The following is a 16,708-nucleotide window of genomic DNA, read 5'->3' as shown; positions in this document are numbered from 1 at the left end:
CATCACACTACCTGACTTCAAAATATACTACAGCCCTAAAGTAACCAAATCAGCATGATACTGGCATAAACAAAGATACATAGACCAATGGAACAGAACAGAAAACCCAGATATAAATCCACACATTTACAGCCAACTAATTTTTGAAAAAGTTACCAAGAACATTCAGTGGGGAGAGTTTCTTCAACAAATGGTGCTGGGAGAACTGGATATCTATATGCAAAATAATGAAACTAGACCCTTTCTGCCACTATATACAAAAACCAAATCAAAATTGATTAAAGACTTAAATCTAAGAACTAAAATTATGAATCTACTAGAATAAAATGCTGGAGAAATGTTCCAAGACATCAGTCTGGCCAATGATTTTTTTGTAAGACCTCAAAAGTACACACAACGAAAGCAAAAATAGAAAATGGGATTGCATCAAGCTAAAAATATTCTGTATAGCAAAGGAAACCATCAACAAGGTAAACAGACAACAAGCAATGGGGAAAGGATTCCCTATTTAATAAATGGTGCTGGGAAAACTGGCTAGCCATATGGAGAAAGCTGAAACTGGATCTCTTCCTTACACCTTATATAAAAATTAATTCAAGATGGATAAAAGAGTTAAACGTTAGACCTAAAACCATAAAAACCCTAGAAGAAAACCTAGGCATTACCATTCAGGACATAGGCATGGGCAAGGACTTCATGGCTAAAACACCAAAAGCAATGACAAAAGCCAAAATTGACAAATGGGATCTAATTAAACTCAAGAGCTTCTGCATAGCAAAAGAAACTACCATCAGAGTGAACAGGCAACCTACAATATGGGAGAAAATTTTCACAACCTACTCATCTGACAAAGGGCTAATATCCAGAATCTAAAATGAACTCAAACAAATTTACAAGAAAAAAACAAACAACCCCATCAAAAAGTGGGTGAAGGCCATGAACAGACACTTCTCAAAAGAAGACATTTATGGAGCCAAAAAATACATGAAAAAATGCTCACCATCACTGGCCATCAGAGAAATGCAAATCAAAACCACAATGAGATACCATCTCACACCAGTCAGATTGGCGATCATTAAAAAGTCGGGAAACAACAGGTGCTGGAGAGAATGTGGAGAAATAGGAACACTTTTACACTGTTGGTGGGACTGTAAACTAGTTCAACCATTTTGGAAGTCAGTGTGGCAATCCCTCAGGGATCTAGAACTAGAAATTCCATTCGACCCAGCCATCCCATTACTGGGTATATACCCAAAGGACTATAAATCATGCTGCTATAAAGACACATGCACACGTATGTTTATTGCCGCATTATTCACAATAGCAAAGACTTGGAACCAACCCAAATGTCCAACAATGATAGACTGGATTAAGAAAATGTGGCACATATACACCATGGAATACTATGCAGCCATAAAAAATGATGAGTTCATGTCCTTTGTAGGGACATGGATGAAACTGGAAATCATCATTCTCAGTAAACTATCGCAAGAACAAAAAACCAAACACCGCATATTCTCACTCATAGGTGGGAATTGAACAATGAGAACACATGGACACAGGAAGGGGAACATCACACTTCGGGGACTGTTGTGGGGTGGGGGGAGGGGGGAGGGATAGCATTGGGAGATATACCTAATGCTAGATGACGAGTTGGTGGGTGCAGCGCACCAGCATGGCACATGTATACATATGTAACTTACCTGCACATTGGGCACATGTACCATAAAACCTAAAGTATAATAATAATAATAATAATAATAAAAGAAACAAACAAACAAACAAAAAACAATTTATGTTAAAAATATTTTATTTATATTATTAAAAAATATACAATATTTAAAAAAAAGAGACAACCCACGGAATAGGAGAAAATATTTGCAAACTATTCATCTGACAAGGGATGAAGAACCAGAATATATAATGAGCTCAAACAACTCAATAGCAAAAATAAATAAATAATCTGAGTTTTAAATGGGAAAAGATCTGAGTAGACATTTCTCAAAGAAGACATACAAATGGCCAACAAGCATATGAAAAAATGCTCAATATCACTAATCATCAGAGAAATGCAAATCAAAACTACAATGAGATATCATCTCACTCTAGTTAAAACAGCTTTTATAAAAAAGACAGGGAATAATGAATGCTGGCAAGGATGTGGAGAGAGGGGAACTCACACATTGTTGGTGGGAATGTAAATTAGTACAGCCACTAAGGAAAACTGTATGGAGGTTCCTCAAAACTAAAAATAGAAAAACCAGCAATTCCACTACTGGGTATATGTTCAAAAGAAAGGAAATCAATATATCAAAGAGATATTGGCACTGTTATGTTTATTGCAGCACTACTCGCAATAGCCAAAATATAAAATCAACCCAAGTGCCCATCAATGAATGAACGGATAAAGAAAATATGGTATATATATACACAAGGGAATATTATTCAGTCATAAAAAAGAATGAAATCTTGTCACTTGCAGTAACATGAATGTAATGAGAAGTCATGTTAAATGAAATAAACCAAGCACAGAAAAACAAATATCACAGGTTCTCACTCACGTAGGAGCTAAAAACTACATCTCATGAAGACAGAGAGTATATTGTTTACCAGAGGCCTGGAAGGAGGGTGGGAAAATGAAGAGAAGTTGATTAATGGGTACAAATATATATTTTGAATCAAGAAATAATATCTAGTATTTAATAGATCAGTAGGGTGACTATAGTTTACAATGATCTATTGTACATTTCAAAATAGCTAGAAGAGAATAATTCTAATGTTTTTAGCATAAAGCAAAGACAAATATTTAAGGTGATGTATATCCCAATTACACTGATTTGATATTTACAAACCATATAAATGTTTTAAATTACCATATGTACCCCAAAAATATGTGCATTTATTATGCATCAATTTAAAAGTATTAAATTTTTAAGAAGCAAGAAAGTACCCCAAATCATTTTTCAAAAAAAATTTTGTAAGAAATTTGAGTCTGTTAGGAGAGAACAAAGAAGCATGATTTAAAGATAATTATTTGATAATTATACTGAGCTGACCCAGATTAAATACTTTTCAATCCTTTCAAAAAGAAATTGGTGAACAAAAGAGAAACTGTAACTTAAAGAGTTGCTTTCGTACGTTAATAGTCTCAATAAGTATTAGACTTGTTAGGGAAATGAAATTGTACCAAAAGAAATATATTTCAGACATTTTCCAGGTTCTTTTATTTTAGAATAAAGCAGCTTTTAGCCAAGAAGATATAAATGGAAATTAACATAAGCTAAGGACAAAGAGAAAGATATCAAATACATTATAAAATAATTCAAAAATAGTAGAAATACAAGGAAAAAAGAAAGAAAGAGACAGGGAGCAAAAAAACCTGAGCCATTGAAAAAAGAATAAGAGGGAGTTTCATAAAAGTTATAAAACATGAATTAAAGTTCACATGATGCAAATTATTCTGTTAATCACATAAAAATATAAATGGTTCACAGAGCGTGTGCTTGCCTTGCAAAGTCATTCCTAAAAAAAGGTTGCCCAATTAAAAAGTCTAGTTTAGAATCATATATAAAATACGCTTTTAATAAATGTTTAAATAATAAGTAACTGAATTCACCAAATAGCTAGTGGGGAGCTATGGCAGAGCACAAGAATATTGAATATTACCTCAAACAGCAAAGGAGCTTTGGTTAAGATGAAACTGGAAAAAGCAAAGAAAGAGCCAACAATAAACTACCACAGGATGGCAGAGAATCAGAATAACGTAACTTTTGAATTATGTAAGTATTCAATAAATGTAATGTACAGATCATTTATAAATGGAACTCAATACATCAAAACATGTTCCTCATCAGTATTTTAATCCCCTTCCTACCACTTTCCAACTCAGTTCTTCAAGTATATTTAGCCTATTAACCCAAGTGTAGAAATCTAAGTTACTAATAAAACAGATTTTGTCCAATTCAATTTCAGCTTTTTGCTATATAATTCTATTCTAAGTAACTGTAGAGTGAATCCTTATCAAGTGTTCTATTCTTTCACTTAAAAGAAGAGCTATACAAAACTGAATCTCATCCTATCCCTCAAATAATTTATTTACTTATTTCATGGGTAAAAATCAGTAATGTTGAGAATCCACCTCACTTTTATTCACTTTGACACATACTATGTCTTTTATGACACTTTTCTCTTTTCTAACATTCTCAGCAAAGCCTATCCTATAGTAGCATCACAAAACAGTACAACAGCTCTCAGGATGATCTAAAAATATTCTTTTTCCCATTCCTTAAAGAATGTTACCATGTCTATAAAACATTTAAAAGTTCTCTATTTGGCATCTCGTGGTACACTGAACAACCCACCCACTTCCTCACATATAGCCTTCTAGTTCATAAAGAAATCAGGACAAAGAGTTTTTTTTTTCATTAATATATACAAAAGCACAAGATAGCTGATCGTATCAAAAAACCTGTGACTTTACTCAAATTGAATTAAGATAACTTCAAGCCAAGTGAAAATGCAACATGGACATTGCTTGGACCCCAATCTAAACAAATCAACTACAAAAAGACAATATGGGACAACTAAGGGAATTTAAACATTAACTACATGTTAGATTATATAAAGAAATGTTAATTTTTTTCACTGTGATAATGGTCTTTAGGATTATAGTGTAAGCACAGGGTGAGGAGAAGTGCTTATCTGCTCTGTAAGGTTTTTACAGGTGGAAGGGTACAATGTCTGAGATTTGCATTAGAATAATGAAATGTAAGAGTAGCAAATAAGAGAATATAAATAAGCAAGATTTGCCAAGGATGATCATTGTTGAAGCTGGGGGTTCAATACTATTCTCTCTGTTCTTGTGTGTTTAAAATTTTCCATAAAATAACTCAAAAAACAAAAACAGGTGAGGTGATGAACATCTAGGTACAGAGAATAACAGCCCCCAAAGAACCTGTGAATATGTTAGGTTATATGGCAGAGGGGAATTAAGGTTGCAGATGGAATGAAGATTGCTAATCAACTAACCTTGTAATGGGGAGATTAACCTGGATTATCCTGGTGGGCCCAATGTAATCATAGGCATCCTTAAATATTAAAAAAGGGAGGCAGGAAAGTCAGGGTGGTGACATGTTGGAAAGATCAACTGGCTTTGAAAATGGAAGGGGGCTGGTTTTGAAGATGGGAGGGGGCCATCAGCCAAGGAATTGTGATCAGCCTCTAAAAGCTGCAAGAGTCAAGAAAACAAAATCTCTTCTACAGCCTCCAGAAAGGAATGCAGTTCTGTGAACACATTAATTTTAGCCCAGTGACATCCATGTCATACTTCTGACCTCCAGAACAATAAGATGATAAATTTGTGTTGTTTTAAGCCAATAAGTTTTTGGTAATTGAAGCAGCAATACAAAAGTCATATGATCTTCTAGTAGAATCACATGCTTTTATTTACCTGAAAGGACATAAAGCACAGATTTCACTGAGAATTCAAATGAAATATGTATTCTTATCAGGTAAGGAGAAAAATTCCAAATTAGATACCTACTGTTTTATTTTACTTACTTATTTATTTATCTTAGAGACAGGGGTCTTGCTATGTTGCCCAGGCTGGAGTACTATTAGTGGCTATTCATGATCACAGTGCATTAGAACCTCGAACTCCTATCCTGAAGGGTTCCTCCCCCTCATCCTCCTCAGTAACTAGGACTACAGCCATGTGCTACCATGGCCACCCCTTGCTATTTTAAAAGGCAAATCTTACCTCTCTATTCCCCACCCTACCATTCCCTTTCTGGTAGCCTCAATTGCTTTTCTGTGGATTAATTGCATCACCACCCCTACAGTGTACCAAAATGATATTAAAACCTACTGTCTCTGCTATTTTTTCACCACTTTTCTTTTCTATAAAGTCAACTCCTCACACATCTCCCCTACTTCTACTCTTGGTACTGATGCTACTAATTATATTCTCTATTATATTGTTGACCTTAATTCTATCCATCACCTTATTGAAAACATGTTTACCCTAATCAATTTCCTCTTGGCCTAATTCACTTGTCTCTGACAATTCTGTGTTATTTGTCTGTTGTTTTGAAGTTTGTTTTGTTTTTACTATCTTTGACCACTCCACAAAGCTGGGACATGCCTGAATTTCTCTCTTACTATTCTTTCTAAAGAATGCTTCAGATTACCTGCCTCTACTCTTGAATTTTCCTCATATTATTCTGCTCGGTTCTTCTCTGTCTCCTTTGCTAGTTTCACATTTTCCATCTACATGGATGTTTACCAACTGTAAGCATTTCCCCCAGACTCAATCTAACTTCAAAATTTATTATACTACTAATAATTTTCAAACTTTTACAGTTCACAGATTTATAGACAGGTTTTTAGTCAATTTATAGGAACAAATTAAACTGAACATTAACCAATCCAACTAGTTTTCTTAGAGTGTAACTAATTTTATTGTATTCATTTTGGTAAAGTAAAAATAAAAGAAAGACAAAAGAAGTATAACAATTTTCTCTCAATTCCAGTCTTTACTTTCTAAATCCAGGTATTAAATCTGCATCTAAAACCACCAAAATGATGTTTTATTTATAATAAAATTTACATGTCCAAATAAGATGTTGATTTTATGCTATTGTCAATTCAAAGAGATATTTATTGAATTACAAAACACTTGCCAGGCGTGGTGGCTCACGCCTGTAATCCCAGCACTTTGGGAGGCTGGGGTGGGCAGATCACCTGAGGTCAGGAGTTTGAGACCAGCCTGGCCAACATGGTGAAACCCCGTCTCTACTAAAAATACAAAAATTAGCCAGGCATGGTGGTGGGCGCCTGTAATCCCAGCTACTTGAGAAGCTGAGGCAGGAGAATTGCTTGAACCCAGGAGATGGAGGTTGCAGTGAGCCAAGACTGCACCATTGCACTCTAGCCTGGGCAACAAGAGCAAAACTCCATCTAAAATAAAATAAGATAAAAATAAATATAAAACACTTAACTGAAACTAAAACAAATACTATATTTTCAATTTCAAATTCATTATATTGATTATATAGCATCATTATATACCATTATATTCAAAATAATTCTATACACCATCAATATTAACTGGTAATTTTGGGCTTCCAATAAAACTCAAATCATATTCTTCTTTCTAATATGTTAGATAATTCCAGAATATATCATAGGTGATTTTGCTGATAAATCAATCCCAGAAAGCATTATTTCATTCTTATTATAGTCAGTTGGCTGAGAACAGTTTATGTCTTAATTATTTTTAAAGGTGTATAATAAATACAATATATTTTCAACAATAAACATGTCAAAATACCTTCTTGCTGCGTTCCTTCAGTGACTATGAATGCTTCATTTAATCAAGCCTCTCCCTAGGTATCATGGTGAACCTACTATATACTTTTTGGAGGGCTTATATTCTATTCTTTATAACTACCTTCTCTAAATCCTTTAAATGTTATTTCTATTTTTGGCTGTATAAAACTTAATCAATGATTTTTTTCCTAGTCCTTATAAAGACAGTTTAGTATTACCTAGGAAATTAGGAACAATTATTCAGAATACTTAATCTATATTTTTAAATAAAAACGCTAGTATATTGTGCACATTAAAAGATTAGCCTTTCAAATACTAAAAAGAATTAAGAAAAGTTATCCTTTTAAGACTAAAAAAGAAAATAACTGTCACTATAAACAAAAGCATTTTTATAAAGATCATCATTTTGATACTTAAGTAGGAACAAAAAGTTCCATTTTTCTCTTATGAGAAAAACAAACTCAATTTGAAAGTTTAAAGCAAGGCTTCTACTTGATACCTTTAATGGATATAGTCAAAGTCATTGCTATTAAACCAATATGTAAGTGGCTTTACAGAACTATAATACAGGAAATCAGTATGATCATCCTATTATTAAAAGTAAATATGAACTTAATCCTGAGATTTTTCACAGGCACATCGTCAAATGAGGGCAGAGAAATATCTACAGAACTGCACTAAATTTTAAGAAATAGAAATTTTGTTTACTTACTGATGATAATCCTACAGAAAAACATACTTGGAAATTATGTTAAGATTTTAACTTAGCTCTGTATGAGAAATACAAAAAGTATGACAACACTATTTGTTGTTAAGAACATTTAAGAACCACCATACTATACAAGACCAACAACCCAATTTGCTGACAAATACTAGCACCAAAGGACTTTTTGTGAGAAAATGTGATTGCCCTCTAGGTAACTTTAAAATTTTACAAATGTACTTTCTACACATCTATAATCCTTTACTCAAGCCTGCCCCTACACACCCTTATGCTCTCAGAATAAGCAAAGCAGACAGCCTGGAGTACTGAATCATCTGGCTTTGGTTTCTGGTTCTTAAAAGAAAAAAAAAAATCTTTAATTCTTTCTGGTTATTACGCTTGTTAGCATCTCAGTCTTAATGGTAGATTAATTCTTCCTTGCCTCCATTAACATTCTTAAAGATGCCTCTACTGTGCTTTTTGGTGACAGGAGAATGTAACAAATCCACACATCTCAGGGAATCTTCTGTTATTCTTTTTATGGATGAAAACTTTATAGCTGTGGAACTGTGATCATGATCTTGTCCCAATCTCAGTTGCAAAACCGCTTAAGTAAAATGGAGTGAAATTAGGAGAATGTGGAGACAACGAAAATCTTGAGGAAGAGATAGTATTCAAGGATATCTGGGTATTTAATCTCCTTTCATCTTGCTGGGGTCCTGGAAAGCCCAACTCTCTACAGTTCATGCCTGTATTTCTGATCTATACCTATTTACCTGGTACGATCTGATACTATGTCAGATATGAGGATCATTGTTTTAAATCCATTTCCCTGCAGAAGTTATACTAGTTAACTACATGTTGTTTCTGACATTGTGACCATTTATAAAAACAGTTTATAAATGATTATGAATAGTGAATTGGCTAATTTAAGAGTTTATTCAGAAATTTAGGGATTATGTCATCTGGTTCTGGTAATATACTTATTTTACTCTTTTTTTTTGGTAATACACTTATTTTTATCTTTTGTTAATTAGGTCTAGAACACCCCGTGTGTTTGTCACTGTCAATCTAGAACTTCTGAGTTGTTCCCCCAAAAAGATCATTTAAAAATAAGAATGTTCCTAATATCTTCTTCAATAAAAACTGAAATAAATTTAATTGAATCCTCCTACAATCTTCTTTTCTACATGTGTTTGAAAAGCATATACCATGTTCCTAAAGTGGTATCAACTCTTTCACTAGATGCTCTCCACCTCTTTATATAAAAGTTATTTCATAAAAGCAACTCCAAGAAGCTGTTCAAAATAATATCTAGTTTGCTTTTAACACAACACTCTGTATAGCTTCCCTCCTTTAATTTACTCATTTATTTGCTCAACAAATATCTGACTGCCTTCAATGGGCCAGGCACCATTTTATACATAGATGATACAGATGTGAACGAAATAAAGCCTTGCTTTATACATATCACTGTATATATAATCTAGAAGGACTTGACACTTGGTTTGCTTCAAAAGCATGTAAGTTCTTACTCTGCTTTAAATAAACCAAAACTGCAAGTTGTAGATATGAATTTGGAAAGGTTTATGGAACAGAAGTCCACACAGAACTCCAATCACAGAACCAACATTCAACAGAAAAATGTAGTCATTTATCAAATGATTTATAAATTGTATATTTAGATGTTTTCAATTAAAATAAAATGTTTAAGGCATATATAAGTAGTAATTGCTCTCTGCTTTAATATCTTTTTCAATTAATCAACCAATCATGTATATGCATCTTTACTCATTTAAAAAGTGTATCAAGTGCCCACTATAATGGTTTTCACTAATGGCTGTACATAGAAATCTCCTGTGGGGCCATTCAAAAAAATGCAAGTGCCTAGGACTCATCCCTAGAGATTTTGATTCTCTAAGAATGGGGAGGTGCTGGAAATCTCTATTTTAGACACCAGAGTTGAGAAATACTGGCCAGCTAGATAGTGTATACCCTAGCAATAAGAAGGAAACAAGAAAAAAAAACATTTATTTGCTTCTCAAAGAGTTCATAGTATAATGGCAGTGACAGATTTTTAGGAAACTTTTTTAATCACAAGAAGATGCTAAATTCACACTATAGGTATATGCCAGATGCTACAGAAAAACATAGAATAGGTTTTTAAAAAAGAAAAAAAAAGAACCCTGGTGGGTAGTTGAGGTGGCAGTGGTCAGAGCTAGTCTCATAGAGGTGATGTTTGAATTATGAGGTAAAAGATGGCTGGGAATTATCCAATCATACGAAAGTAGAAAAGGTATTCTAGTCAGAAATGAAGAATGAGAGAAGGCATTGAGATATGAGAAAATATGGTGTCTTTTAGGGAATGCAGTATACTTAGGGAATCAAGCAAATAAAAATGGAAAGGTAAACAGGAATCTCTTCTGAAGGAAACTCTATACCCATCAAGGTAAGCAATTTGAAATTTATTTTATAGAGCAATAGTTTCAAATTGTATTTCACAGAATTCAAGTTCAGGAAAGGCGGTTCATGTATTTCACAAATACCTGGACAATGCAGGCATTCAAATGTATACACATCCTGAACTTAGATTACAGTAACCCAATGCATTAACTTTTTTTTTTTTTTTTGGCTGACCTTGAACCAAAGTTTCTTCTGCCATTTCTATGGCTTTGAACGTCTTATAGATATTTTGTTTATTATGAAGGGTACAGCTTTATACTTTCACTTTTTTAAGGCTAGCAAACATCCTACTACCTTCCTATGGGTGATATTACACAATAAAAAACAAATATAAAAAGTTTTTTATCAATTGGCTGTATAATTTATTCTCATAATTTCTAAAACAAATGTGTGCCCATGAGGTGCCACATTTATTTGTTTGAATAGATGTTATTTACTGTGGTTTCAAATAAGACTTTCATTTTAAGAGCATCATTGCTGTAGGAAACCAATATAGAATTTTTAGCAACGAAATGACATAATTAACATTGTATTTCAGAAATAGCCATTATTGTAACAAAATGAAGTGTAATACAGTAAAACTAGAAGTAAAGAGATCAGTTAGAAAGTGATTTCAAAAGACCAAGCAAGAAAATATGATGGAATGAACAAGTACTGGGGGTGTAGAAAAGGTCATAAATTTCAGAAATACTAAGGAAATAGAATAGATGGGATGTGATGACTAATCAGATAGTAGAGAAGAGGCTTTCAAACAGCCAAGTCTAGATTTATACTTTAGTTTTGCCCATGTTGAAAAGGTAGAAGCACCCAGAATATGACAGGTCCTTAGAACTCAGAACAGAATGTTTTTTGCACATTTAATCAGTGAGTCTATGAATCTAAATAAAGTCCCCATTTCAGTAACTGTTCTAATTTTGGGATTTCCCTAGTCCATTTTTATATATTCTGTTATAGACCAGGTAACTATAATACATCCATATAACTACTTTTTAAAATTAACTATATTCCTATCCAAAGATGCTACAGTATTTTCCACATTTAGTAAGACTTCAGTACTGTTAGTGGATAACTTATATAGCTATCTATCTTATAATTTATTTGAAAATCATAAGCTAATATGATTATAACCCACTAGTTATTCTACTATGAACACGTGATTTTACAAACTTTAACAATAATATTCATATATATTTTATCATCCTTTCAATTTATGCATTACCTTCACCTTGTTCTGTCTGATCCTCCCAATAACCGTCTCTTAGTTAAGGAGAGCAGATACACTTATTCCTACACTGCAGATGCAGAAATCAAGGCTCAAGGGAGATAAGTGGCTTACCCAAGATTATATGGCTGTCAACTAGCAGAACTTTAAATAAAACACAAATTTTCTGATTCCTAAGCCAATGCTCTTCCTACCATGCCATATGTTTTTAAAGTAGTATGTATTTAACTTCTGCCACTTCCTATGACTATCTCTTGCCTGAATAAATGGGAAGATAACTATGTATTCCATTATCTCTTGCATTCACCCATTTCCCCGAAGTTTTTTATTTAAAACCTTCTCTACGAGCTTTATAACCTCAACAGCCCAATGCCATTCTGTTTCAGAAGTCTATCTTTCCTATACCAGTTTTACCTCTGGTAAAATTCTCCTGTATCACTGTCATATACATGAATTGAGACAATTTGGAAAAAAATTTCAGAATCTGATAGTGAAAATCACAAACACATCAAAGATTAGAGAATCGGGGCATAATTCCCCTGCCTAGCAATTCGAATTTGAACTCCAGGACTCTTTTACGTTTGTCTCGTAAACACTATTAAGACCCTCCCTCATCTAACAGAATATCTGTTATTTCCTATTGAGGAAAAAAATTATTACTGTACACAAATTTCACAAAGTAGCTTAGAATTAAATCTGTTTATCTAACTTAACTCTAAATAAACTTGCTTTTATGTAAACTAATAACTATAGATTTAATGTTTTTATAATGACCCTGCTAGGAATATAGGCTGAGACAGTGATTGAAATATATCTCATTATACATATGTCACTTGTTTACCACAAAAATAATTTTAATAATTTCAAAAAACTTTTGTGAAAGTATTTTTAAAAATTGTTAATTTCTGTAATTTTGCAATTTTTCTATTTCTTCTTATGCAGCCAAACACATTTACAAAACTATATTCATTTATATGACATAAATAACTTAGTAGCTTTTGTTGCATATAATAGGCACATTCCAAGACAACTCAAAAAAGGGGCAACAAAATTATAAATCACTTTATGTCATAAAATATAACAAATATAGCAATAACAATATCTCTATGCATTAACTTCATGCTTGTTTTATAAATTCTCATCTTCTCTACCTACCAGAAACTTTCTTTTGCATATTCATTAAAGTTCAATATCAAAGTATAATTACATAAAATGTTTTCTCACTAAACCAGAACACCTGCTATTTTTGAGTTCCTACAAGTTCTTATAAGCCTGTGCATTTGTCTGTGTATTTATGAAGAGTTTAAGAATGTGGAGGTGTTTTTATTCGGAATTTTAAAGCAACGTCATTGGCCCCCTTAAAATGGACATATTTTCCTATTATCTACTTAATCCTAGCAACATGCTAGTAGCTTTATTCATTTCATACTGAACAGTGAAATAACAGTATTTTCTCTGATAACACAAAAAACCAAACGACTATTTGCTTCTTCAGTTAATATAATACACAAATATTAAAAATTTTGTCCACTATTGGATCTTAACATTATCTTGCAAATTCTTGCAAATTCTACTTTTTGTAGAATTTTGTAGAATTTGTAGAAATACTTTTTGTGTGCTCATTTCTCCCTTAAACTACCATTGCTTTTTAAGTTGACGCCTAAAATATCTATTAAGCCAAACTGATCTACCCACAGAGCTTTCTGCAGCAGACTCTGATGCTGACATCTCAACAGTTTCCTGTTCCTGGTGTGTTTTTTCCCCCTTGTTTCCTTACAACAGTATAATAAAGAAATAATAGGCTTTAAGCCAATTCAAAACTTACCTTGCAAATCTGGAAATACTCCGAAGTCAAAGTTTCCTGAATTTCCTCTCTGAGAACCCCTGCAGTCCCCGCCGGATGTACAGAACCACTTCCAGCCCCACCACCACTGTTACTGCCACTGCTGCTACCACTGCCAGGGGAGGAGGCAGTTAAGCCATCCAAAACTTTTCGGAAATTAAACTTCTTCATTTTAAACACTGTTGAGAAATACAAAGGAAAAAAAGGGGAAGGGGTGACTTAACACACGCAATTATACCTTGGTAAAAGCCTTTCTCTTTTCATTAGTCAAGTCAGTCCCCATTTTATGAGCATTGGTTATAACCGACTGGAAAAAAAGAGTCAGGATTCGTTTTGCCAAATTTTAATTCTAAAAAGCATATCCTTTTAAAAAAAGATAAATATAACACAACTCCAAAAGCAACAGTATTCCCTCCTCACACATCAGATTTTCAAGGACTGTATTCCCAGCTGTAACTACGCTTTATCAGCACTGGGGTAAAAATAAAAGGCAGTGTCATCATCGTCATTAGCATTATATCATCATTATTATACAATCAAACCAGAGTTCAACAGACCAAGACTCTGTCTCTGTCTTAAGGGTGGACTTTCCTTCTTCGAAACGTTCGGCTCAGAATATTTTATTTTCCGAAAAACAATGTTGGGGGAGCCGGTATTTACTCTGCCACCACCTTCCGGGCTCTTCTCTCATCAGCTTCAACGCTTCCTTTTTTGTCACTATGAAAGGCGGGGGGGGGGGGGTACTTTTTCTAGTCCCCATCCCCCAGCAGCCCGGACCCGAAAACATCTGCGAGTGACCCACAGCAACAGCTGCCGGGGGTGGGGGGGAGGGGGAGAACGGCGACACCGTCTGCTTCCACTTGTCCCTCCGCCTCCCCCTCACCTCCCCCTCATCTCCCTCCCCGCGTCCTCTTTCCCCCCTCTCCCCATCTCCTGCCCCCATCCCTCCACCTCTGCCCGCAGCCGCAGCCGCCGCCGCGCTCTCCCGCCTGTTCGCCCGCCCGCCGTCCGCTCTCCCCGCTGCACGGCAGCCGCTCTCGGGGGACGTGAAGAGGTGGCGGCGACGGCTGCGGCCCGAGTCCCGCCTCAGCCTGCTGGGCGCGCAGAGCCGCGGCTCCCGCTGTCCCTCCCCCAGGCCGAGCGCTGAGGCGCGGGGCTCTCGCCCGCCCGCGGGCGCGCGAACACACAAACACCTCACACCGAGGCATTCGCGCGCCCAGCCAGAAGACACACAAACACCCTCACACGGGCATTCGCGCACTGGTGCGCTCGCTCTCTGTCTCTGTCTCTCTGTCTCTCTCTCTCAAACACGCACACACACTCACACAGACACACACAGGTGCGAGGGAGCCACAGCTGGACGGCGGCAGCGGCGGCGGCGTCCCAGAGGGATGACTATCTGACCCAGGACTTAGGCACCTTTCTCAGACGCCTCTCGCCGCCTGCCAGCCCGGGAAGCTGAGGGGGCCGAAGGAGCGGGTTCGCAGGCGTGGGTCCGGCCGGGCTCCGGCCGGGCTCCGGCCGCTTCTCTGGTCCCTCTGGTCGCGGCGCCTGGCGCTCTCCGAGGTCCTAACGGAGCAGTCAGGCTCCAGAGCAGGCTCCGCCCTCCCGCCGTGGGAGGCAGGCCCCGCCCCCGGGCCGGCCCCTAGCTTGCCCCGCCCTGCTTCTTCCCCGGCAAAGCTGGGAGGTGAAGAGGGCGGAGTGCCTGGGGAAGTCAAAGGGCGGGAGTAGCTTTGGCGCCAATCCTAGATTCGATAGGGTAAGTTCCGTGGTCTCCAGGGCGGAAGAAATCTGTGGATAGGCCGAAGGTAAAGCCAATGACAGTGGGAGGGGAGAATTTAGAGAAGTAGGTGAGGTATTTGATTGACAGCGGTATTGGCCAGTATGCTGGGGGTCGTGCTCTGGGGGATGTAATTGGCGCTACCTGTTGAAGGACTCAAGTGTGAATCAATAGAATGCCTGCAAGCGTGCGATTCTGGACGCCTGGAGTCTGAGGATGCGGGGAGCGTTGCTTACCTTAGGTATGGCTCTGTACAGTATGGTGAACTGAGCAAGTGTTTTGCACCTTTTCACTTCTGCGAGCCTCTTCCCGGTCTTCAGGAGCATCTATCTAGCTCCCATCACTCTCCTGCTACCTGCACTCAACTTCTATCTGTGATTAACCCCTGCTGTTACCAATAATGGCTTAATGGTTCGTATCTGCCAGAGAGAATTGTATTTCACTAGTTTCAGAATATATAGCCTTCTAGAGCCTAAGGAATTGATTGCTCACCTTGCTCTCTAGTGAGTAGAATTACTCCTTCCCCATCATCCTCACGTATACAAAGTTATTTATTTAATTTCTTTAAAGAAATATTTCTCACTCTGTAAACCGTATCAAGAATATATTTTAAGCTATTTCTGTGAGTCACAATAATCATTTTGAAAGATGCGTTATTCAGTGCAGAAAAAAAAAACTGTATCAGGATAGATTTGGTTCTGAGCCCTCACCTGCTATTGACTTGGGGAAAATTTGGACCCCGATGTCTTTGCAAAATGAATGGCAGTTCAGCGGGTCACAGCTAACTGAGACTTCAATTTGGGCATCACAACAGAACTCATTAGTGATCATTTCAAATATTGTCTTACATCTTACAATCTTTGACCTCTTTTTTTCTTTTCTTCTTTTTCTTCTTTTTCACCTCTCCTCTCTCTCTCTTTTCTCTCAATCAAGGGAGAGAGTGGGAAGGAGGGAGCAGGAGACTTGAAGGATAATGAGTTGTCCAAGGACATAGCAAGGAAACGGTAAAGATGAAATAGAGCTCAGTTTTTCAGATCCTCACCTCAACGTTGAATCTTTCTGTCCTGAATGACTATTTCACTCCTTTTGGGACTCCCTACACTGCTGGTAGTCTCTCATTGCATGAGAGATTCCATGAAGTCAAGCATGGAATTGTATATTTCTCCTAGATTATTTAGCACCAGGCACAATATTTCACTTTAAAATAGTCACTTAAAGCGTTTTGAAGAGTTGTTTTATTAATATTTTTTATTAAAGATATATGAGTTGGTACCCAATTACATAATGTTTGAAAGGGGTAAAAATAATGGTGGAAACAAGTGATATGTCTGACACAAACTAGATCTTGGTAGGGTTCCAAGTTCTATA

At 36.3% G+C, this 16,708-nt stretch overlaps 1 protein-coding gene across 2 annotated transcripts in view; it reads right to left on the bottom strand.

The window, feature by feature from the left end:
* The window catches only part of STXBP5L (syntaxin binding protein 5L), a 478,051-nt gene extending 462,738 nt beyond the window's left edge, over positions 1 to 15,313 (bottom strand). For both annotated transcript variants that reach the window (XM_054481057.2, XM_054481058.2), the window contains exons 1-2: positions 14,980 to 15,313; positions 13,543 to 13,739 (exon numbers count right to left, since the gene is read on the bottom strand). In XM_054481057.2, coding sequence (XP_054337032.1) covers positions 13,543 to 13,731 — 189 coding nt within the window. In that variant the 5' untranslated portion in view covers positions 13,732 to 13,739; positions 14,980 to 15,313. The remainder of the gene's footprint in view (positions 1 to 13,542; positions 13,740 to 14,979) is intronic.
* Between the last annotated feature and the right edge of the window lie 1,395 nt (positions 15,314 to 16,708).

The sequence above is a fragment of the Pongo pygmaeus genome, chromosome 2, assembly GCF_028885625.2.
Source record: "Pongo pygmaeus isolate AG05252 chromosome 2, NHGRI_mPonPyg2-v2.0_pri, whole genome shotgun sequence".
In the NCBI taxonomy this organism is placed as follows: domain Eukaryota; kingdom Metazoa; phylum Chordata; class Mammalia; order Primates; family Hominidae; genus Pongo; species Pongo pygmaeus.
The sequence above is the reverse complement of the archived record's forward strand: the minus strand, read 5'-3'. Positions and strand labels throughout refer to the sequence as shown.